We start from the raw sequence: 21,174 nt of genomic DNA, 5'->3' as shown, positions 1-21,174 counted from the left end.
ATTAAGAAATGCTATTACTTTACCCTCCCAAAATATAAAACTTAAAATTTAATCAATTTTACACTATTGATTAAAATAATAAAATCTACTACGAACAAAACAGTATTTCACTAGAAATGGATAGAATAATATGTTAAGATAGAAAGTTAATTAAAAATGAAATAATGCTAAGTATTTGTGACCATAATGGTTACTAACTATACCAAAAAAACTCTTATCTTTTTTGGTTTGTTAAAGTTTTGCAAATTGCTAACTCAACCAGTGGGTCAAATAATTAACTAGAGTTAAAACGTCATATTGACAGCTAATAATATAAGTTTGATGATGATTGTATTGGTATGGGTTTCTCTCTTTCTCTCTCATTTCCAATGCGTCTTCATATATAATATAAAATCCGTCGTGCCTTCGTTCAATAAAAATCATTTCTCTACATTTTCTTAATAGCTGCAACCAAAAGAATAGTATTACAGAAAGAAGATTTTTATAGAAAATTTTAATAGAGACAAAAAGGTCAGTGGTGATTCCCCATTATTATAATCTGATCCCCCTTCTTGATTTCTCATTTCGATATAACTTTTTGCTTGCAAGTTTCGTATTTTTTCACAATTTAGTAACCCTAATTTTGGGGAAAAAAACAAGTATTCGATTTTTTTTGGGGAAAAGGGTCTGTATCTATGGGAAAGTTTGATTTTTGACCCAAAACTTCTTCATCGGTCACCATCCATCGAAACCCAAACCTCGAAAGAGAAAGAGGGAAATGGCGGGCCAAGTGGGGAACTGTGAAGCCGGTATAGGATTTTGCCAAAACTGAAAAATTTTCCCTAAATTTTCGATTTTTTTTTTTTTTGTGTGTTTCCCGCTAAAAAAAACCCTAATTTCCGCCATGGAAACTCAGAGGTCTTAATCGTAAGTTCATGATTCTTCAGTTCCTGGATCTTCTTCTTGTTTCTCTTCGAAGATTCCCCCTGGGGTTTTCGTTTATTGCTTCTTTTGTCTGTTTTATTTGGTTTGTGGTTCAGTGATAAAATGGGATCTATTAATGGTTGTAGGGTTCGTTGTTCGTTGTCAATGGCGGGTTGGTCGATGGTAGCTGACGAGGATGCCGTCGATCTTAACAAAACTCCGAAGAACCTCGACGCCACTAAAAGCGTTAACCCAGAATCTACAGGGTCTGGCTTTGAAAAGAAGATTAAAGAACTCATCTCTTTGTTCCGACCTTTACTTGAATCTTTCCTTCGCGAGTTCTGTTCCGCGGATAGCTTCCGACCTCTTCCTCCGATGACTGGCGACGGGAGAACCGTTGATTTGTTCAATCTTTTTTTGAACGTGAGTCACAAAGGCGGATTTGATGCAGTTTCTCTAAATGGGTTGTGGGATGAGGTTGCTCAAGACTCTGGATTAGGGTCTTTTAACTCAGCATCTGCTAAACTGATCTATGTCAAGTACCTTGATGCACTTGCTCGATGGTTGAACAGAGTTACTGCTGGTGATACTGATGCCAGTAGCCTTGAGTTGTCTGGAATCTCTGATGCTTTGGTGGCTAGACTTAAAGTTTTCTTATCTGAGGTGAAAAGGAAGTATGAGCTGAGGAAAGGTCAAACTGCAAAGGAGTTAGGAGCAGAGCTTAAATGGTTTATATCAAAAACGAAGAGAAGGTACGATAAGTACCAAACTGGCAAAGAGCCTTGTTCGAATGATGCTGTGAAAGAAATCCAGGGATCCAAGTTTACAGAAAAAAGACTGGAGAAGATAATGATCCTTGAATCCGGTAATCAGGACTACTCTTCGCCTGGGAAGAGAAAACGAGAATGTCCTTTAGAGACATTGAAATGGTTAGGCGAGGCTGCTAAGGATCCATCTGATCCATCTATCGGTCGTGTGCCAGATAGATCAAAGTGGGTAGCTTACGGGAGTGAAGAGCCATGGAAACAACTTCTTCTGTTTAGGGCCTCTATAACAAACAACGATCCAGCTTGTGAAAAGACTTGGCAGGTGGGTATAGATTTTCAAGAAATCTGCATTTGCTGGTATGGAAAAAAAAGCCTATAAGATGTAGAGATGCACCTATAGTTATTTGAAATTCATTATTGGATTTAACTATGAAGATGTGAATTTTGCCTGTAGAAAGAATCATGAATTGCATGTGTCACTAAAGCATTTTAAGGAGTCCCTCGTAGCAACTTATGAAAAGCTGCTTCTGTTTTCATCATATGAAATTTGATGCTTTATGGTGTCTGCTTCCCAATTTTCCACAATGAGAGTGCTTTAGCACCAATGGTGCATTACTGCTTGAGAACATTCTCTGTGCTGTCTCACTGCAAAGAGGCTTTGAATCGTGTGATTGAAATAGAATCTAATTAGTCTGATGGTGATTGTTTGCCTGTGCTCTCTGATTTTGCTGTTCTTCCATGTTTATGCAATTCAAGTCTTGATAATTTGCTTATTTGTTTCAGAAACTCCAGAAGATGCACCCATCCATGTACGATGATAGTGCTGGACCTGGTTACAATCTAAGGGAGAGGCTGAGTTACGATGGTAGTCAGTTTAATGACAAGAACAGTTCAGATGAGGAGGATAGACCATGTGCTCTAGTTGGGTCAGAGTTTCAAGCTGATGTACCGGAGTGGACTGACATAACCCCTGAAAGCGATTCAAAGTGGTTGGGCACTCGGATCTGGCCACTGACCAAAGAACAAAGCAAGAATAATCTTCTTATTGAAAGAGATCGTATTGGAAAAGGAAGAGAGGATTCTTGTGGCTGCCATAATCCAGGATCCATCGAGTGTGTCAAGTTTCATATCCGTGCAAAACAGGATAAACTGAAACTTGAACTTGGTCCAGCTTTCTACATGTGGTGTTTTGATGTCATGGGTGAAGGTACTCTTCAGTATTGGACAGACATAGAACTGAAGAAGATAAAGTCTTTGATGAGTTTTCCACCTTCACTTAGCCAAGCTTTCTTCGATCAGGCCAAGACAATCCTTTCGTCAAAGAGCAGAGGAAAAATTGTGAGCTACTACTACAACGTGACTCTTTTGCAGTATAGGGCAAATCAGAGTAGAACCACTCATGATATAGACAGTGATACTGATCAATTCTTCATCGGTGCAACAGAGAATGAAAATCCAACCCTCGAAGCAAACACATCCCAGAAACCCGGCTTGCTTTCCCCTAAGAAAAAAAGATGTCGATAGAGTGAGAGGTGGTAGCTAGAGCCATTGATGAAATCACCCTGTTGAGAGATTCAAGTTGGAGCATCTCTTTTTGTTTTCTTTCCATCTCGTCTTTTGGGCTTCTTTTGCCATATTGAAACTGGCTTTAACCTCTGGGAAAAGGCGGTTTCATCATGGCATTGTTGTCTCCGCAAATTCTGGTTTTGGTATTGAGGTAAATACTTCCATCGCTTCCTTGATGATTCTGCAGTATTATTCTTTTTTTTTTTGGGTTGGCATAGCTGAAAAAGGCTTTGTGAAGAAAACTGATGAATCAGAGAGAAGATTTCTACAAGTACAGTAAGAGAAATTTCGATTAGTTTAGATTTGGCAACAGAGACCAAATGTAACTGCTTGCTATATGGATTTTTTTTTGTTTGTTTCTGGAAAAAAGGAAAAAATGGTTACTGATAATTAAACTCAGAATGACCGTTGATCCGTCAGATCCTTTAAAATCCTACGGACCTAAATATTTCTTCGATTAAAAGTGATTTGGCAATTTAAACAAACAGCAAACGCGTTTAGATGCAACGGAAATATAGGCCCAATAAGGCCCAATTAAGTTAAAGGTTCAAAATTTAAAAACTCCAGTTTCTCTTTCCTTTCTCTCTAACGCTCCTCCGTTCGTGTTTTTGTCAGTCACACTGCGAGAGCGAGACCTTTGTTGTTGCTTCACTTTTCCATTCGAAATATTCGAATCCACAAAAGAAGCAGAAATCGAAACTGCATTATGTCAGCGTACGAGTATCCGAGGTTATCTCGTCCCGAAATCATCTCTGCCCTCAAGGAGGCTCAGATTGCGAGCATTACGGACGCCGATTTCGAAAGCCCTACTCTCGACTTCGTCTCTGAGCTTTACACCAGACTTCTTATCTATCTCGACGCCATGAAAGAGTAAGCACCTCCCCCTCCCTCCAAACCCCCTTTTTTTAGTTCCTCTTTACAAATCCCTAAGTTTTCCAAATCCCTAATTTTTTTTTTTAATTTTGGGAATTTCTGATTGAATTTTCAAATATCCATGTTGTAGAGAAGAGAAAGGGCAACTCGATTTTGAGGCTTTGCAGCAATTGGAGAACCCAGATCATCACGTCACCTCACTGCAAAATTCGGATCTCTATTGCAGAGTGAAAGACATGCTAGATAGTGTGGATTGTCCATTACAGATAAATTTCAAGGATCTGATACGCCCTGATCCGTCCCGGACCGAATTTTTCATCAGTTCACTTATGAACTATGCTCTACACAGGTTTGGCCTTCCTTCTTGCTTACAGTTATACCTCTGCAAATTGAACTTAGCTGAGTTCTCTCTCTAGTGATTCAAAAATTGATGCTCTCATGATTATTGTTTTATGTACCAGAGATTCAAAAATGAATAAAATAAAAGAAAAGGCTGAGGAGTTGACTCTCCTTGATGAGCAGCGGAAGCAGTCGGAGGCAGAGATTGCCCAGGTAATGCAACGAATAAACTATATCTATCTATCACATAAATATCCATTTCTCTTCTTTCTGATGGCTCTCTCTCCGTGCAGCTGAATGCAGAGATTGGAGAATTTGATGAAGCCGCTGAAAGAGATTTACCCTTTGTCCAAGAGCTAGAAGCGAGCATTGAAGAACTCAATCAGACTATATTAGGACTCAATAATCAGCAGATGTCACTGCGGGCTACCTTCCAACAAATGAGAGAGAAGAGTACACAGATGGATAACGAGGTAAGAAACAACATGATGTGCAGTTGAGAGCTCCTTCCTGTAACTTATTTGGGTTTATGTAGCTTAGTTTATTTTTGCTCCTTCTCTCTACAGATTTCCAAAGCAGAGTTTGATCTTGTGCAAACTGTCCAAGAAAATGCAAACCTCCGCTCACAAATTGTTCAATCTCCAGACAAATTGCAGGTATATTTTTGTTCCCATTAGCACACTAGTCCTAAGATGAAATTTTGTGTACACGGGCTTTAACGATTGATATTGAGACAGGGAGCTTTAGAAGAGAAGAAGCTAGTACTTGGGGACACAAAGAAAGCTGAGCATTCCGCAATGGAAACTTTCCAGGAAAAGGCTGCCATTCTTGAGGTTTATGAAAAGGTATCTAATCAAAACTCTAGACTATTATTACTAACTCTGATTGATTAGCACGTAGCTAAATGCATTTAGGACATCCTATGCAACTTGATGGTTTACTAATGGAAATTATCGAGTCCCAGGTCACTGCGGATACTACCATTTGGTTAGAGAAAGATGATTTCAAGTCTTAGGTGTTTATTGCTCTATCACATTTGTTCATACTTCAGTCAAGGATATTTAGGAAGAACTTCATTTATTTTGGTGTATAGTGGATGAGAATGAATCCAAGATGGACACTGGACAGTGTAGATTGAGATCTTATTCTATGTTGATACTTCAGAGTTTTTTTTTATTTAGGTGTAGTCTTATAATAGTTTTAGGCTTTCATATTTTGAGCGTAATAACGTTTACCATCAAACTTTTCTTTAATATTGAGGTAACAAAGTACATTTAACTATGGGTGCCTTTTGCAGGCCTTCAAGAAAATTTCAAAGTCTTCTTCGCAACTGCAGTTAATTAACGAACAGGTGACCAAGCAAAAATAATCCTTCCTCTTTCTTTGCTTGTAGATTGTGAACCATGTATGATATATGTGGCAACACACAGACCCTTCCAATTATCTTTAATTTTTATGTGTGTTTAATGATGATGTTACAGGTAACCAATGCGAAAGCTGTTGAGAAAGAACTCAAAGCTCTTAAAGCTAAGCTGAGCGAAGATGGAGTGTACAAATCACTTGAGGCGAAAGTGGTTGAGCGGGATAGAATAGGCGAGTCATTGTTTATTACTTTCCTCTTTAGATATTGTTTCGTAGTTTTGTTTTGGAACGGAGGCTGTAATTCTCTATTCTCTCAACAGTGGAACAGTTGAACGAATCATTGAAACAACTAGAGAAGGAAAAAGCAGTCATGTTTGATGATTGGACAAATCAACTGAATAACCTAAAAGTGGAGGTTGAATCCAGAAGACGTGAATTTGAAGCCAGGCAAACGGATGTGGAATCAGTAGTAGCTGTGGTATTGCTCCCTTGTTTTTAACAAAATGAATCTGTTGTGTACGATGCTTTATCATCGCCTTCTAAGTTTTTCTTTATTTATATATCAACAGGTTGATGACAATACTGCCAAGATTAAGCAGGTGAGACAGTCAGGAGAAGCTAAAGTGCAACAGTTAGCCGCTAAATATGAAGAGATCGTGAAGCAGGTTTCTTTCGTTTACCATTATTATTTTCACCTGAATAGCCCCCCCGTGAATTCGGTCGAGTTAAGGCTATCATATATTAAAGATCATGAAAATACAGTATGTTGATTAATACAAAATGCAAATATATTTTTAACCAAGAATACAAAAGCCTGCAGCAAATTAAGAGGTCTCCAAAGTTAAAACTGCTTCTTCCAGATTCTTTGTAAGATATACTGTTACATATACTGACCCTCATTTTTGATATGTTGCAGTTTCGTGAATACACGGCGTCGTTTGATGCAGTTCTGACTGAAGCTAAATTAAGGTAGAGACTAGATAGAGAGAGAGAGAGAGAGATTATAACGACGACCTTTCCTCGTTTAATGTGTTTCTACCATTTCCACTTTTTTTTTTTCTGACAACAAAAAACAAAAGATTAACTCAAACAGCCAATATTAGATGAGTTTGCAGTATTATTCTTTTTTGGTTGGCATAGCTGAACAGGCTTTGTGAAGAAAACTGATGGATCAGAGAGAAGATTTCTACAAGTACAGTAAGAGAAATTTCGATTAGTTTAGATTTGGCAACAGAGACCAAATGTAATTGCTTGCTAAAAAAAAAAAAAAAATGCGTAATATCTGGTTACTACTTAAGATCACAGTTCATGAATTTAATCTTCTCGACACTTGGAAAGTTAAAACCTTTACACGAGCAAAGTTATAAAACATGAACCGCTCTGTTTTTACTTGGAAGCTTTTTCTGATTATATCAATTAAATGATATTTTCAATAACGTAATGATTTTTGAAATAAAAGTAAGGATGATAGATAACACAAATTTAAGTAGTTAGTTATGAACGGGACTAGTTTTAGGGTTATTTTATTAAATTAATAATAAAAATAAAAATAAATAATATTAAATATATATAATTATGTTTATGTTAAAATAAAAATATCAAATAAAATATAAAACTATAATATTGTCTTTAAAATGATGGTAAACACGTAAAAATGCAAATTTAAAAGAAAATATATGATTTTCATTAAAAGTTTGTACATTAATTATTGTAAAACATCATAAACTCTTAATTTAAATGTCTAAATAACCAAAAAAGTACATATTTGATTTATATTTGGCTCTACAAATAATTATTATATACAAAATTAAACGGGAAGTAATCGGATTAGACGAATTATAATCAAATTAAACAGGTATAATTAGATAATCGATGCTAGGCGGGGATTAGTCATTAATCGAGACAGAAAGGGCGGGCCTAGCAATTACGTGGAGCGTAATCGGTACTATGCGGGGATTTTTAAAATAGGATACTAACCCTCTTTCAAAAGTTTAACGTCATTATATTCGGCTAAACCGTGTATGTAAAGAAATTGAAATGAGGATTGGAATATGCATGTGTGGACACGTTATTAGATTTCATTATATATATAAAAAAATCAAACAAATACATGTAATTTGTTGATTGTTGTCCTCACGTCTACTACTATACACTTGTAACTTCGTAAATTTGTTTGGCTCACGTTTCTTTTTAGAATAATTCATATTCTGGTTATAAAAAATACTACGACAAAGTCACAACACCACCATCATCTTCTTATAACGTAATCCGGTTTATTGTAATAAATAATCATTCAAAGTTTCATTTTTTTTCTCTCTATATAAGTAGCTATTAAAAATAATGATTTAAGCTTTAAATATTATATGAATTAAAATTTTTTAAACCATCTTTTATAATATTATTTTAAAAATATTTGATTAAATCATAATATGATATTTAACAATTTGTATCACTTGTAATTATGATAAATTATTTTCATGAATAGTGTAAATTGTTTCTACGAATAATGATTATAGGATGCAAATTTTTTCTTACAGGATAAGTGTATATATGACATCCGAATATATATATTTTTTCCGAGTGAATGATTAAAATAGTAATTGTTAGTGGTTAGGGGAAGGGTGGATAAGACTAGAAAGATGCCAATTTATCATATTAATCTTGTCTTGTCTGCACATTATTATTATCTTGTTTGATTGACGAAAGGATTTTGATTAAGAAAACAAGTATGGATGTTCGCATAACACGTATAAGAAGAAAGAATTGAAACTGGATACTATAATCTAATAGGTCTAATTGACATGGTCATACTTGATCAACTACATATTCGTAAAATTTTAAGATTAATTATGAAATTTTTAAATTTAGTGATATATAGAATACTGTTTGTCCAAACAAAAAAAAAGTGATATATTTCTTCTATAATAAAACGGAAGTACATAACGTTATTTTGTAGACTATATAATTTTAATAAGTTGGTTACAAATAGGTTATACATTAATTGATAGATTAATTGGTCACAAATAGGTTATACCGAAATCTTAAAAAGAATATTTTAAAGAATCATATCATCTAACTTACCATATTAATTTCTTTTATTAAATTATTCATCAAATAAAATATTTTGATATATAAATTAACATATTAATTTGTTAATTATCATTATACTTCACCTCTCATTTTTATATATGAGTCTATTTTGTAAAACCAAAAAATTATCATATTATTTATTATAATTAAAAAATAGTTTTATTTCCGGATATACTTTAAGTTGAATTTTTAAAAACAAATATAAATTGTTCAATCTATAAAATATTCAAACTTTAGTAATATTATTCTTTAAAATAATATCTATTGAACTAAATTTTTTACTAAGTAACGGATCAAACTTGAATATTTAAATTCAATTTCATATTTTTTGTTGGATTTTATAATTTTATATAATATAATAAACTTTAAATAATTTATTTTGAATTATTTTTAATATATTGAAACTTGATATAAAAGTTATAAACTATAAACACTCTAAATTGATTTGTTATAGCAATATCAATCATATGTTACTATAATATGAAAGAATTTCAAGAAACCAAGTATATTAAAACTAAAAGTGTAACAATATATTAAATTACTCATAATATAATAACTCGCTTTTTAATAACCAAATTTACAAAATTATGTCTAATGACAAGTCATGATGTAGAATATATATTGTTGAAATAACTTTATATATATAAACTAATGCAACATATTAAAATTTCATTTTAAAATATAAAATATACAAAATTTTGTATAAAATAAAATTTAACTAGTGTTATAACACGAATACTTATCTAGAATCATTAACAATATAAAACTTATAAAATAGGTGTCTTTTTTTTAAGTCATTATATTTAGCATACGATTTTATTGCATAATGTTTTATTCAAAAAAACTTTTTAAAACAATCACATAAATTATATTTTATATAAAAATTATAATATAAATAAAATGAATTTAAGGATCTTAATCTAGTATAAATACTTAAAAGAACAAACTTTTTTTTGTGTGTTGCGGCATGTTGTGATATTATTTGAGTTAGCTAATCAAATCTTCTTTAAACATTTTGAAGAAAGAAAGAGTGAAATTATTTTTTTTTTCCAGTAATTAAATAAAAAAAAAAGGCAAAACAATTAAAAAGGGTAAAAAAGGGAATTGGAGAAAAATAAAGAGAAGGCAAATAAAATAAAAGTCCATCTCATTGATCTTTCTTTTTCTCTCTCCCTCTTTATCATTTTTATTTTATTTGTTTTTTCATTTTCGAATCTTTTCTCTCTCTCTCTCAAACGAGATTCTTGATAGAACCAGGGAGAATCAGCCATGGCTTCACCAAGCAAACGCCGAGAGATGGATATGATGAAATTGTATGTTAATTTGTTCTCACTTGATTGATTGAATTATTTCTCTCTCGATTTATTCTGGGTTAATCTGTTGATGAAGTTCATCATCTTTTAATCTGGGTTTATTGTTGTTGGATATATAAATATGTATAGGATGATGAGTGATTACAAGGTGGATACAATCAACGACGATTTGCAGATGTTCTATGTCACATTCCATGGTCCCACTGATAGTAATTTCTCCTTCCTCCCTTCCTTGTCTCTTTGATTTGTTTGGCTACTTTGTTCTAATCCCTCTATGAAATCCCTTTCTTTTTTTTTTGCCTTCTTCAAACTTCTCAGATTCATATGAACTTAATTCTTTGGGTTTCACATGATGGTGGCCATACATACTTGAATTTGGATTTTATGTATATATAAGCAAACGATTTGAATATGAGGATACCCTAAGAGTTTTTTTATTTTTTTGTTGTTGTTGTTTGTACTTGAAAAAGGTCTTTATCAGGGAGGTGTTTGGAAGATCAAAGTCGAACTTCCTGAAGCTTATCCTTACAAATCCCCATCTGTTGGATTTGTTAACAAGATTTATCACCCTAATGTCGATGAATCGTATGTCCTCCTCCCCTACCCAAGAACGGCACTTTTGTATATTTTGTCCAGATTGTGTTACTGTTTTTTTTTTTTTTGTTTCCCTTCTCTTAAACTCACTCGGTTTCGTCTGTGTGTGTTTGTGGCAGTTCCGGGGCAGTTTGCTTAGATGTAATCAACCAGACATGGAGCCCAATGTTTGGTAATTTTATTTTGTGGTGTTATCTTTCTCTTGGTTTATATCATCTGGATTGTCTCCATTAAAGTTCTTCTGCTTCTTTTGGCAGATCTCATTAATGTTTTCGAGTCCTTCCTTCCCCAACTGCTTCTATATCCAAACCCATCAGATCCTTTTAATGGAGAAGCTGCTTCTCTCTTGATGCGAGACCGCGCTGCCTATGAGCTCAAAGTTAAAGGTATATTTTAGACTCTCTTCTCCTTCCCCCGTTTCCCCTGCTCTCTATTCATCAAGCTCTCTCATTGACACATTCCAATCTTCTTTCTTCTTTTTTGAAGAATACTGTGACAAGTACGCACAACCAGAGAAGGAGAATTCAAGTGATGATGATGATGATGATAGCATGAGCGAAAATGGTTCCGACTCTGATGACGATGCCAACGAAATAGTTGGAAAAGCTGATCCATGATTGTTTGTTTACTCAATTCAATCTTTCTCTGCACTTTTCATTATTATTAGTCTTTCTTCGTCTCTAAACCAGTATAATGCCATTACCAAAGAGGAGAGAAACTTTCCTCTGTAAATTTGTAAAGACTTTATATATATTATTCTTTAGGAACATTGAAATTTCATTTTTAAAGCAGTACATAACATGTAACAATTTGCAATATCTCGTCATTCGTCAATAAAACATTCTCATTTTGTTTGCACATGAACATATATCTAAAGATTCATATTGCAGACGAAAGGACTTACCCTCTATATTCATATTACCATCTAAAGAGCGACATAACAAGAAAGGAACCATATACCTACAGAATTATTTGATTACTAAGGTCAAAGATCCACGGCTAAATTGCTTTTAATGCCACATTACAATCACATTGAATATAAGCAAAAGAGGCTTTAATCCTCTCAGGAACTAAGAAGTAGTGTCCGTCTATAAATGGCTTGGCCGTCTTTTACCAGAATCTGTCCTCAACCTCTTCACCGGATTAGCCCATCCCACTGAATCTCCAGCCGCACCGCTGTTGTTTGGATGGGTGGGTTGGTTTGGCCAGCGCTGCTGTTGTGCTAGCCTTGTCTCCCTTGAAGCTCCACCTGACACAGGACTTCTGAGACCACGACCAATCATAGCTGGAGGTGGTGAGACCGGGCTGCTGGAGCCAGCAGTTCGGGTTTTCGGAGCAGACTTCTCACGGTCTTTCCTCTTCTTTTTGCAGATTACTAATTCCCCTGGATGAGCTAAAATTGGGGATTCATCAGTGTGGCTTGTTGTCCCCCCAAGTTTTGTTTCTTTCTGCGGTATCTGTACTCTGATCCTTGAGTTCTCACGTTGTTGAGGTCTCTGAGGAGAGCTTGGCTCGGCTTCTGCCTCGTTTACCAACTTTTGCCTCTTGCCTTGGCTAAAGCCTGCTCCTCTTGGGGATGGTGTAGAAACCAAAGTTGGGGTTGGGCCAGAAAAGGAAAGAGCATTCCTTGCTTCCCGGAAATCTGTGTCTGGGAAAGACATCTTCAATAGATCAAAGAACAAATTGTGAACCTTCCTTGCTTCAGATCTCACCTGCAGAAAATTTCGATCACCTTTAAACCCATTTGGCTTGTACATCAAACCACAGAATTGAAGGAATCCATTTTTTTTGCAATGCAAAAATCAAACCTCGTGTGAAAATCCATAGAATTGCATTGCCCCCCTTAGCATTAACTGCACGTCAGATGCGAGTTCCATAACTCCTGCGTACTCTAGCCTTTCTACCCGGTGATCTATCTCTCGTAGTTCCAAAAGATTATTTACACCTCCAGCTGCATAACCATTCTGAATTCTCTTCCACAAATTTGTCAGCATAGGTACAATCTGCTGACCTTCCTTGTCGATTCTCCTTTGGAGCTTGCTAGTCACGTTTTTGCACTGCAAAGTCCAGGACCGAATAAGTTCAGAACAAAGAAACAATATCGATGCACCAAAATATCAAAATTTTAAGAGAATACTGCGATGAAGTAAATTCCATTTGACAGAACATACCCGTTTATGTATGATGTGGGACATTCTCGCACCAGCATTTGAAGAGCCAATAGGACTAGTTCCATCCCACGTTTCTCTGGAAGCTTCGACATTATCTTCCACGGAAAGCTGTGTGGCATTCAATCTACCAGATTTCGGTGACGATACATGCAGCTTGGAAGTATTAGCTACCTTCTTTGCAGGTAAACTCCTAAGTCTTGAGGATGAATCACTCTGATCTTGTCTTGAACCGTGCGAGTCAACAACAGTTCTCAACTTTGATCGATAGCTACGATCAACTTGCAGTGACTGAGCAACGGGCATCTCATTACCGTCTACTCTTTCAGCCGCTTGACGGGGTCTTAGACGAATACTCCGTTTTCGTTTTATCGTAGGTTGCAAAACCTGTTCTTCATCCCCTTCATCGCGGTCATGGGCCCAACTTCCTGACCGTTGGAGATCTATGTGAGAATCCCCTGATGCTGCTATTTCCCCCTCTTCTAGGTCATCCAGCTGTCAACACAATGAAAGAAGCAAACATTACACAAACAACAAAGAAGAAGAAAGAAGCAAACATTACACAAACAACAAAGAAAAAGAGAGACCTGCAAGAGAAAGATCAGATACCTACCAGTCTTTTTGAGACAGAACCAGGCCTAGTGTCCAATGCAGACAAAGAGCCAAACTTTTGTGAAGAAACAGGAGATGCCATCTCTTTTGATCTATGGCTCTCTGGAGAAGATCCTGAAGAACCGGCTTCATCACGTGGAGGATTTTTTTTATAACTACCAGAGCCAGGAGGATAATCATAACCACAGACGGGGTTGTCTCCATCAAATTCTCCCTTATTGGTTTGGTGATCACCAAGAGCGCCAGTAAGTTCATCGTCATCAAATTGTTGAATGTCTCCCTCTTCTTCATTCCCAGAATCAATGTTCCTTTCCTCAGAGCTTTCCTCAGAGTAACCTGCAATGTCATCTTCAATTTCCTTGTAGTTAATCTTTTTGCTCTTGGGCCGCCCCCTTTTTCTCTCACCTCCCGGTCCACTAGGTTGCACAATCAGATTACTGCTAGACAACATGTTCTTTGACGGTTTTTTGGACAAATCAGAAACAGCAGCATTCACCTCTTTGGTACTAGCTCGAAGCCATTTAGGCACCTGCTCATGATTAGTCATCTCCTCTGTCCAGTCAAATTCTTCATCCATCTGATCAAATAACTCAACTTCCTCCTCGCTCCTGGCAATCATCCTGTTCACCTCATGCAGAGAAGGCACATCATGGACAGTTTCTTGATATCTCTCTTCGTCGTGCAACAAAGTCTCCAATGTCATTCGTCGCTCTTCATGAGTCGTCCTTTGGTCAAAACGCCCAGCATTAATGACCTCATCAGCCATGTCAATCTTATACTGTTGAATATTATTCCTTATGAGACCCTCAATGGAACCTATATATCGGTCCTTCCCAGCCATGTCATCCTCTAGGTCAACTGAGCCCCCAGTTCTAAGCTCGTCCTCCTTTTGGTGGCTGGAAAGTTTTTCAACAACTGCTTCCATATAAATCACTTTTACTTCCCTTGTCTGCCCTATACGATGCGCTCTGGCAACTGCTTGTTCCTCATTTTTGGGATTTGGATCCGGATCATATATCACAACTGTGTCAGCAGTCTGAAGGTTGAGACCCCGTCCAGCAGCACGTATACTAAGCAAGAAGATAAAGCAATCCGTGTCAGGATCATTGAAGTCCACAATAGCTGATTCTCGATCTTCTAGACTGGTAGTCCCATCTATTCTTCTGTATACAAGCCTTCTCCATTGCAAATACTCTTCCAAGATATCAAGGAGTTTAGTCATTGTACTGAAGAGCAATACTCGATGGCCTGTCCTCTGTAGCTTTATAAGGATTCTATCCAGAATCCACAATTTTCCACATGACCTTACAAGAAAATCTTTGGAAAAGTCGTTGAAATATGGATAATTGAGCAAAGGATGATTGCAGGCTTTCCTCAACTCCATGCACCTATTATTTAAAGTTCTATATATCTTGGCTTGGTATATTGGATTCTTCTGAGCCCTAAGTTTCTCGTCGTCTGGATCAACTCTAAGAGTTCCAGTCGCTTTGATCCAATCATAAACGGCACTCTGAATAGCAGACATTCTACATCTTAAGACTACAGAAACCTGCAACCCGAAAGCATAATCAGAAGAATCATCTAGATGGAAAATAAGGGCAGAGATATACGATAGATCCTACCTTAGCAGGAAGTGAACCTTCCACATCCTCAACACGGCGTCTGAGCATGAATGGCTCTAAAATTTGATGAAGTCTGTGAATGACTATGACTTTTTTTTCAGTTTCCAGCCAGTCATCCTCTATATTATGCGCAGGACCTTCTCTTTGAAAGGGTTGCGCAAACCAATCATGAAATGCTTTTCGATTGTCAAAGACATCCGGAAGGAGAAGGTTCAATAGGGACCAAAGCTCTTTCAGATCGTTCTACAAAATTTGACGAAAGCAAGATAAGAATAGTCGCATAATATTAACGGTTTACAGAATTTTGGTTTCCATTTGTTAGGTGTCATTGATTTTTACTCAAGTGGCTATACTGTTACCAACCTGTAAAGGTGTTCCAGTGAGAAGTAATCTCCTCTGGCAGCGATACCGGTCAAGATCTCGGGCCAAAACAGATTCTCTGTCCTTCATCCGTTGTGCTTCATCAATTATAATATATTTCCAGTCAACTTTTGAGAGTTTTGCTCGATCATACATAATGAACTCATAAGTCGTAACGAGGACATTGAACTTCATGGCGCAAACTTCCTATTAAAGAGAACAGGGAATGTATCAATCTACAATTTCAAACAATATCTGGAGCAAATGCAACTTTTTAAATATATTACCTGAGAGAACAATTTTGAACGTTGATCCTTTGTGCCAACATAATATATGCATGAAACAGATGGCAGCCAAGTATGGAGTTCACTCTGCAGAAGGAAAATCGTTAAGACTTAAATCAGGTATCAGATATAAGTCGAGAAAAGATAGCAAAAAACTGATAGAACACAGAAGAGTTCATCAACTGGAAATGGCCAATGTCAGTGCAATTAACAGCTAGTTAGCTAGAGTCAAAGTTAAGCTTAGATAATGATAAAAGAGGCTTGTAGGTTATTGAGAAACTGAGTTGGATAATTATGAGTTGGCAGACTTGGACTCTCAAATAATCATTGATTATGTGGAATATCACAGGAGAGTCCAACAAAAACACAAACCTTCCAATTCACCAGAACAGCATTCGGAACGATGATGAGATGCGGTCCATAATTCCCTTTAAACTCCATAAGGTAAGCAATCAGTGCCATTACCTGCACAGCGAAAACATGAAACTGTTAGCACATTGTGCTGGCACAATATAATAATTTATTGCTCGCCAAAAGCTAAAGTACAATGAATCGAGGAATCCCTGCAAATTGGGAACAGATTTAACCTGCACAGTTTTTCCAAGACCCATCTCATCAGCCAAGATCCCATTTAATTTGTTATTATACAACGATAGCATCCATTGTAATCCAACCTAAACGTCAACAGAGCAGAAAACCATAGGAACCATCAAAATGAGGCATGAAAGTGAATATATTCATAATGCAACGATATAGAGTCTGGATCGAGGAGATACCAGCTGGTAATCACGCAAAGTTCCAGCTTGAAGCATTGAAGGTTGTCTCACAACCACTTCATTTACAGCATGAGCCAGAGTATAATACCTAGAGTTAAGCATAAGAAAACAGATAAAGAAAACACGAAAGAAAGTATCCAAGGAGCTTATTCCTAAATTTATGACCCGTAAAAATCCCCTCACACAGGAAGTGCAGGATTATCAGCATTTTACAGATAAGCACATAAATTTTAAGCAGTCAGCTGCACTGACTTAGAAATCATGACAACTAGTACTTCGCTACTTCCCTGCTTTAATCATTTTTTGTGAGATTAATGACTTACTTGTTGACTGATGAATTTTCTTTTGGTGCATTCATTTCCGTAAATCTATTTCTGATCACAACTTCTTCTCGAGCACAAGCAGCTGCTGACTTGACCTCTTCCTCTGACAAGCCCTGCATCAAAAACGGAAACAGGTTAGCTACCGTAAAATATAACTTTTAAAAAAAAGCTCTATTTTCTGTAACATGCAGTCAACATTATAGTAAAAATTTGACGAATTATCTACAAAGAGTAACAAATAATTCGCTGTAGAGTAGACAAAACAATATATATATATATATACCTGCAATCTCGCTGCTATTGCTGCAGCATTTGCTGCCTCCTCCACTTCCTGTTGATTCTTTGTGGCAGTAATCTTCCCTCCAAGTTTATGAAGATAATCTTCGGTTTGGGTCAAAAATGATGAGAGAACAGCATATCTTTCAGCAGCATCACCAGGTATATTTGTTTGTTGTTCCAACAACATCTCCCTGTACCTTTCTACATCATTATTCTTCAAGGCTTCCATCCTTTTATTCCGGCCATCATCTTTTCTCTTTGAAAACTCTCGCAACATTTTTTCATGGTATTTGGCCACTCCCCTGTTACGAGCAGTGCGTGCATCACGTATAGCCCAGTGAGCCTCAAGGAGCTTCTTACGCCACTGAAAAATGGTTTTCAGCTGCTTCTCTCGAACAGCTTTCTGGTTGGCCAGTACTTGTCTATTCATTTCAAGGCGTTGTCGTTCGCACAACCTCACAAATTTGCGGTATGGCCTATCCGGCATGGACATTATCTCCTGTTGTTGTCGATCCACTTCATCTCTAACACGTGACTGAAGATCCGATAGCCTAAGCTTTTTTTCTTCAATTTGAAGCCGCAAAACAAGATCCGGCCTAATCCTTTTCCTTTCCAGATTTTTTGCTAGTAGACCATTTATCTTCTTCAAACTGTCTGTTCTTTTTTTATTGAAGAACTCTGCACCTTCTTCACAAATCAGATCTTTAATATCATATGCTAATGTGAGATTGTTATTGGCATTGGCTGGTGTAGACCCATAAGAGTCATGTTTTCGAGTGAAAAAGGGAAAATCAAACAATGGTCCATGATATTTCCTGGCAGAGGCTGTTTCCTTAGGCTGCTGGGGAGAATTTTCTTGTGGAGGAGCGTTAGGTTGGCCTCCATCACATGCAACAGCCTTTCCCTTATCAGCTGTAGGATCACTTCTACAATTATTACTAGCATCTGCTCCTTGGTCAGATTTAACAGGGAATACATCAGTTTGTTGCTCCTCTTTAGTAACCACATCAGTAGAAGTAGCTTCTTTTCCCAGCTTTTGAAATAATTGTCTGTGGCCTGTCGTCGAAGCTACTTCTGTATCTGCAACATTAACTTCCTCTTTAGAAATAGTCGGTCCATTTGAAGAAGCAGCAGCCTGAGACTCTTTTCCACACTCTAACGACCTTGCTTGGTCTTCTCCAGTTTTGTCTGAAGATCTATCCTGAACTTGTCCTCTCACAGGAGATATCTGCCTCTGTATCTGCAGTTCAAGCGGTGGTGGAGCAATAGCTTTAAGAAGCTCTGGAGGCAAAGAACCTTCCCCTTTCTGTAAAGTAAAAAGCAAAAAAAAAACAAAGAACAATCAACCTGACTTGCAGAAACATTATATGTAGGCGGTGATACATCGCCAGCAAAACATTCGTTAAAAACGAAGAAATAAGGAAAATGACAGAGCTGAAAACCTTCAAACGTCTAAATGCCAGTATCTGGGCTTTGAGAACATGGAGTTGTTGTTTGGTAAATCCTGATCGCTGCGGTGTCTGTTGGGTCCCCTGTCCAGTCTGAAGGGACGAGTTACTGAGTGGACCAGAAACAGATGGAGCTAGTAAATTTGGAGTCGGTGCATTCAGTTGCCTAGGCTGCTGCATTTGTAAATGTTCAGCAGGACCTAAACTTTTTTTTGTAGACGCATTCTGATCCAAAACAGGAGTCTCATTTGCAGATGTCTGCAGGGAATTTCCTGAGGGCATCCCATTTGTAGGCTGAACTAAATGTCGAGGATACATCGGATTATCTCTCCCTTGGCCGGAGAAGGGATTCATAGCAGGATTGACCATTCTGGGACTGGAAGTAGAGGCAAATGAGCCAGTAGATACGGCATGTCTGGCCTTCGCTGATCCAGACTGCCCAGAGACGTCACTAGCAGAGTTGGTACGCGGTGAGTTCTCACCTGGAACAACCGAAGATGAAGCCGGCTGGCTAGAGATTGAAATAGATGGTGACTGTGAAGCCACATTGCCTTCATTAGCTTTCTGGAAGGCAGCCATTCTTGCCTGAAGGATGTGATTCATTTGGCTGGCGTTGGCAGGATGTGAGAGATCGATATTACGCTCACGCGCCCATGCCTGCATTGCCTGCCACTGTTGTGTAAGTGCGAGCTGGTTGTTTGACATGTTATTGACAACCTGTTGAGCCGGTGGTGCCTGCATTGGCCTTATCATATTTCCAGGCGCTAGTTGTCCAGTACCCACCTGCTGCTGGGGATGAGATTTTGATTCGTTCCTTTGCTGAGAACCTGATTCCATCTGCCTTTCACCGCGAGAAAACTGGTCGCCGGAAGGCTTAGACGACGAGGCCTGGGGCTGAGTAGAAGCCTGCATGGGATTCAAGTCTTGCATATTCAACATTCCCATCCGTGCATCTTGATCCTTTCCCACACTTGATGAACCCATCATTCCCATCCTAGCTTGCTGATGTGCTTTTTGTTGCTGAGCCATAGCAAACTGATAATACGCTTGCTGCATAGGATTTAAACTTTGCTGGCCCTCTTGGGAAGAACCCTGTGGTTGTGGTTGTTGTTGTTGAGAAGACTCAAAGAACTTCCTAGACTGCTGAGGCATTTGCATAGAGCCAGGAGAAGAAGCAAAGTTGGCACCTCCCACCATTCCCTGAACCCCACCAGCATGATATGCAAACATGTTTTCATTTGCGTCTGAGTTTCTCAGCTGCTGCTATATTAGAAGCACGATCATTATTAGTAACAATCAAGTGAAACAGACTCCACGATTCAGAGCAACAATTCGTGTGTAAACGAAGAATACAGCTACCCTCCTAAGAGGCTACTATTACACAATATACTACCCACAGAATTGGTTACTTTCCTTTTTCCACACTAAAATTGAATAACCGCAAGTTTAAGAGACAAAAAAAAAAAAAAAAAAAAACAATGGCAAATGCAAAAGAAGCATTTGATCCCTACTAGTTAGTACTAAGGAACCACACACAGACTTAAAAGTTAAAGAATCCTTTACCTGCCTAGAAGCCAGCTGCTGTTGCTGCTGCTGCTGCTGTTGCTGTTGTTGCTGTTGGACAGATGAAGAAGAAGAAGAAGGAGAGGCAGCGGATGAGGTGGAGGCAGTCCGACCAGCCGGACCCATGCCCGGATTACGAGCGGGCCCTCCGCCACTGGCTCCAGATTGCATCGTTGATGAATCTAACAGTCGATACACTAGGAAACAATTAAACCCAAATTCAACGAAGCTAGAGGGAGAAGAAGAAGACAAAAAAGGTTTTCAAAAACCTTACCCAATAAATCCCTCCAAAAATAAAATAAAAAAGAAAAAAATCGGACAGGAAGCGCCCACCCTCGGCAAAGATAAAAAAGGTTCCTCAAATAGAACTTTCGACACTGAGTCGTCGTTGTTGCGCGCACACACACACCTTTCTCTCTCTCTCTATCTTCTAGATTTGCATCGAATTTGGGGTAAATCTGAAACGGGAGATGCGGGATGCAACGGTATAAACTCAGATCCCTTTGAGAAGAGATTGAGAGATTAAAAATACGAAAATAAAAATAAAAATAAAAAGGGAGGGAAACGATATCCACGGAATCGATGATCGATTCCTTTCTCTCTCTCTCTCTCGAGAAATTCACGCAGATCAGAAATTTCTCGCAGTCAAACCCTAGCTGGCTTTCGTTACTTCCCTTTTCTTTTTTTTTTTTTTTTTGGGAGAAGGTTGAGAGAGAGAGGCTATTACTATTTTTTTATTAATGTGTTTTTCACTTTATTTTATTTTCGAATGTGGGTCCCAATCCTCTCGATACAGTTGGAACACGGAAAATGCGTTTCCACGAGGTTTAACCTCGGTTTTCACTTTTTATTACAAACTAAGTACCCTTCTTCCCACTAATCACGATCATACACGTGTCGTTTTCCCATTACTTATCAAATGGGATTACTTA

General features: G+C 37.5%; 4 protein-coding genes across 16 annotated transcripts; 3 read left to right on the top strand and 1 right to left on the bottom strand.

Moving 5' to 3' along the window:
• The first annotated feature begins 323 nt into the window (after window positions 1-323).
• LOC104783179 (AT-rich interactive domain-containing protein 1-like) lies at window positions 324-3,422 on the top strand. 8 transcript variants are annotated; one of them, XM_087512077.1, is made up of 4 exons: window positions 334-510; window positions 1,050-1,992; window positions 2,454-3,008; window positions 3,115-3,422. In XM_087512077.1, exons 2-4 carry the CDS (start codon window positions 1,069-1,071, stop codon window positions 3,211-3,213), a joined length of 1,578 nt encoding a protein of 525 aa, XP_087368203.1. In that variant the 5' UTR covers window positions 334-510; window positions 1,050-1,068; the 3' UTR covers window positions 3,214-3,422. The 8 variants fall into 8 exon arrangements, 7 of the variants coding, with proteins under 7 accessions (XP_010506599.1, XP_010506598.1, XP_087368203.1 ...); XR_015597756.1 differs by having other exon boundaries at window positions 341-906; window positions 1,050-2,027; XM_087512076.1 differs by having other exon boundaries at window positions 341-906.
• Window positions 3,197-6,930, top strand: LOC104783178 (kinetochore protein NUF2 homolog). Its single transcript, XM_010508294.3, has 12 exons — window positions 3,197-3,387; window positions 3,852-4,106; window positions 4,240-4,458; window positions 4,571-4,661; window positions 4,742-4,921; window positions 5,015-5,104; window positions 5,186-5,293; window positions 5,746-5,799; window positions 5,930-6,041; window positions 6,131-6,288; window positions 6,380-6,475; window positions 6,727-6,930. The coding sequence occupies exons 1-12, from the start codon at window positions 3,347-3,349 to the stop codon at window positions 6,781-6,783; spliced, it is 1,461 nt and encodes a 486-aa protein (XP_010506596.2). The 5' UTR covers window positions 3,197-3,346; the 3' UTR covers window positions 6,784-6,930.
• A 3,086-nt stretch (window positions 6,931-10,016) lies between these two features.
• LOC104783177 (ubiquitin-conjugating enzyme E2 6) lies at window positions 10,017-11,665 on the top strand. Its single transcript, XM_010508293.2, has 6 exons — window positions 10,017-10,213; window positions 10,343-10,422; window positions 10,684-10,798; window positions 10,927-10,979; window positions 11,065-11,193; window positions 11,294-11,665. The coding sequence occupies exons 1-6, from the start codon at window positions 10,170-10,172 to the stop codon at window positions 11,422-11,424; spliced, it is 552 nt and encodes a 183-aa protein (XP_010506595.1). The 5' UTR covers window positions 10,017-10,169; the 3' UTR covers window positions 11,425-11,665.
• Window positions 11,666-11,691: 26 nt separating this feature from the next.
• On the bottom strand, window positions 11,692-20,964 carry LOC104784436 (chromatin remodeling ATPase BRAHMA). Of its 6 annotated transcripts, none has more exons than XM_087512063.1 (15): window positions 20,517-20,964; window positions 20,243-20,439; window positions 18,674-19,939; window positions 17,236-18,537; window positions 16,953-17,065; window positions 16,630-16,717; window positions 16,441-16,527; window positions 16,226-16,318; window positions 15,857-15,940; window positions 15,573-15,776; window positions 15,210-15,452; window positions 13,589-15,136; window positions 12,979-13,470; window positions 12,616-12,864; window positions 11,692-12,519 (listed from the first exon to the last, which is right to left on the bottom strand). In XM_087512063.1, exons 2-15 carry the CDS (start codon window positions 20,411-20,413, stop codon window positions 11,896-11,898), a joined length of 6,564 nt encoding a protein of 2,187 aa, XP_087368189.1. In that variant the 5' UTR covers window positions 20,414-20,439; window positions 20,517-20,964; the 3' UTR covers window positions 11,692-11,895. The 6 variants fall into 6 exon arrangements, with proteins under 6 accessions (XP_087368189.1, XP_087368188.1, XP_087368185.1 ...); XM_087512062.1 differs by having other exon boundaries at window positions 20,243-20,424; XM_087512059.1 differs by having other exon boundaries at window positions 18,674-19,942; window positions 20,517-20,960.
• Window positions 20,965-21,174: the final 210 nt, after the last annotated feature.

The sequence above is a fragment of the Camelina sativa genome, chromosome 4, assembly GCF_030686135.1.
Source record: "Camelina sativa cultivar CO46 ecotype springtype chromosome 4, ASM3068613v1".
Taxonomy (NCBI): domain Eukaryota; kingdom Viridiplantae; phylum Streptophyta; class Magnoliopsida; order Brassicales; family Brassicaceae; genus Camelina; species Camelina sativa.
The sequence above is the reverse complement of the archived record's forward strand: the minus strand, read 5'-3'. Positions and strand labels throughout refer to the sequence as shown.

What these genes read in the sequence shown, in the direction of transcription:
- LOC104783179 (XM_019245102.2), top strand. Translation starts at nt 1,027, where the DNA reads ATGGGATCTATTAATGGTTGTAGGGTTCGTTGTTCGTTGTCAATGGCG. An exon ending in CTTGTGAAAAGACTTGGCAG is followed by an intron (nt 1,993 to 2,453) that starts GTGGGTATAGAT and finishes TATTTGTTTCAG; the next exon opens with AAACTCCAGAAGATGCACCC.
- LOC104783178 (XM_010508294.3), top strand. Translation starts at nt 3,347, where the DNA reads ATGGCATTGTTGTCTCCGCAAATTCTGGTTTTGGTATTGAG. An exon ending in TGGAATCAGTAGTAGCTGTG is followed by an intron (nt 6,289 to 6,379) that starts GTATTGCTCCCT and finishes ATATATCAACAG; the next exon opens with GTTGATGACAATACTGCCAA. An exon ending in ATGAAGAGATCGTGAAGCAG is followed by an intron (nt 6,476 to 6,726) that starts GTTTCTTTCGTT and finishes GATATGTTGCAG; the next exon opens with TTTCGTGAATACACGGCGTC.
- LOC104783177 (XM_010508293.2), top strand. Translation starts at nt 10,170, where the DNA reads ATGGCTTCACCAAGCAAACGCCGAGAGATGGATATGATGAAATT. An exon ending in CACCCTAATGTCGATGAATC is followed by an intron (nt 10,799 to 10,926) that starts GTATGTCCTCCT and finishes TGTTTGTGGCAG; the next exon opens with TTCCGGGGCAGTTTGCTTAG. An exon ending in CTATGAGCTCAAAGTTAAAG is followed by an intron (nt 11,194 to 11,293) that starts GTATATTTTAGA and finishes TCTTTTTTGAAG; the next exon opens with AATACTGTGACAAGTACGCA.
- LOC104784436 (XM_087512059.1), bottom strand. Translation starts at nt 20,413, where the DNA reads ATGCAATCTGGAGCCAGTGGCGGAGGGCCCGCTCGTAATCCGGGCATG. An exon ending in CCCACATCATACATAAACGG is followed by an intron (nt 12,865 to 12,978) that starts GTATGTTCTGTC and finishes TGGACTTTGCAG; the next exon opens with TGCAAAAACGTGACTAGCAA. An exon ending in TCTATGGATTTTCACACGAG is followed by an intron (nt 12,520 to 12,615) that starts GTTTGATTTTTG and finishes AATTTTCTGCAG; the next exon opens with GTGAGATCTGAAGCAAGGAA.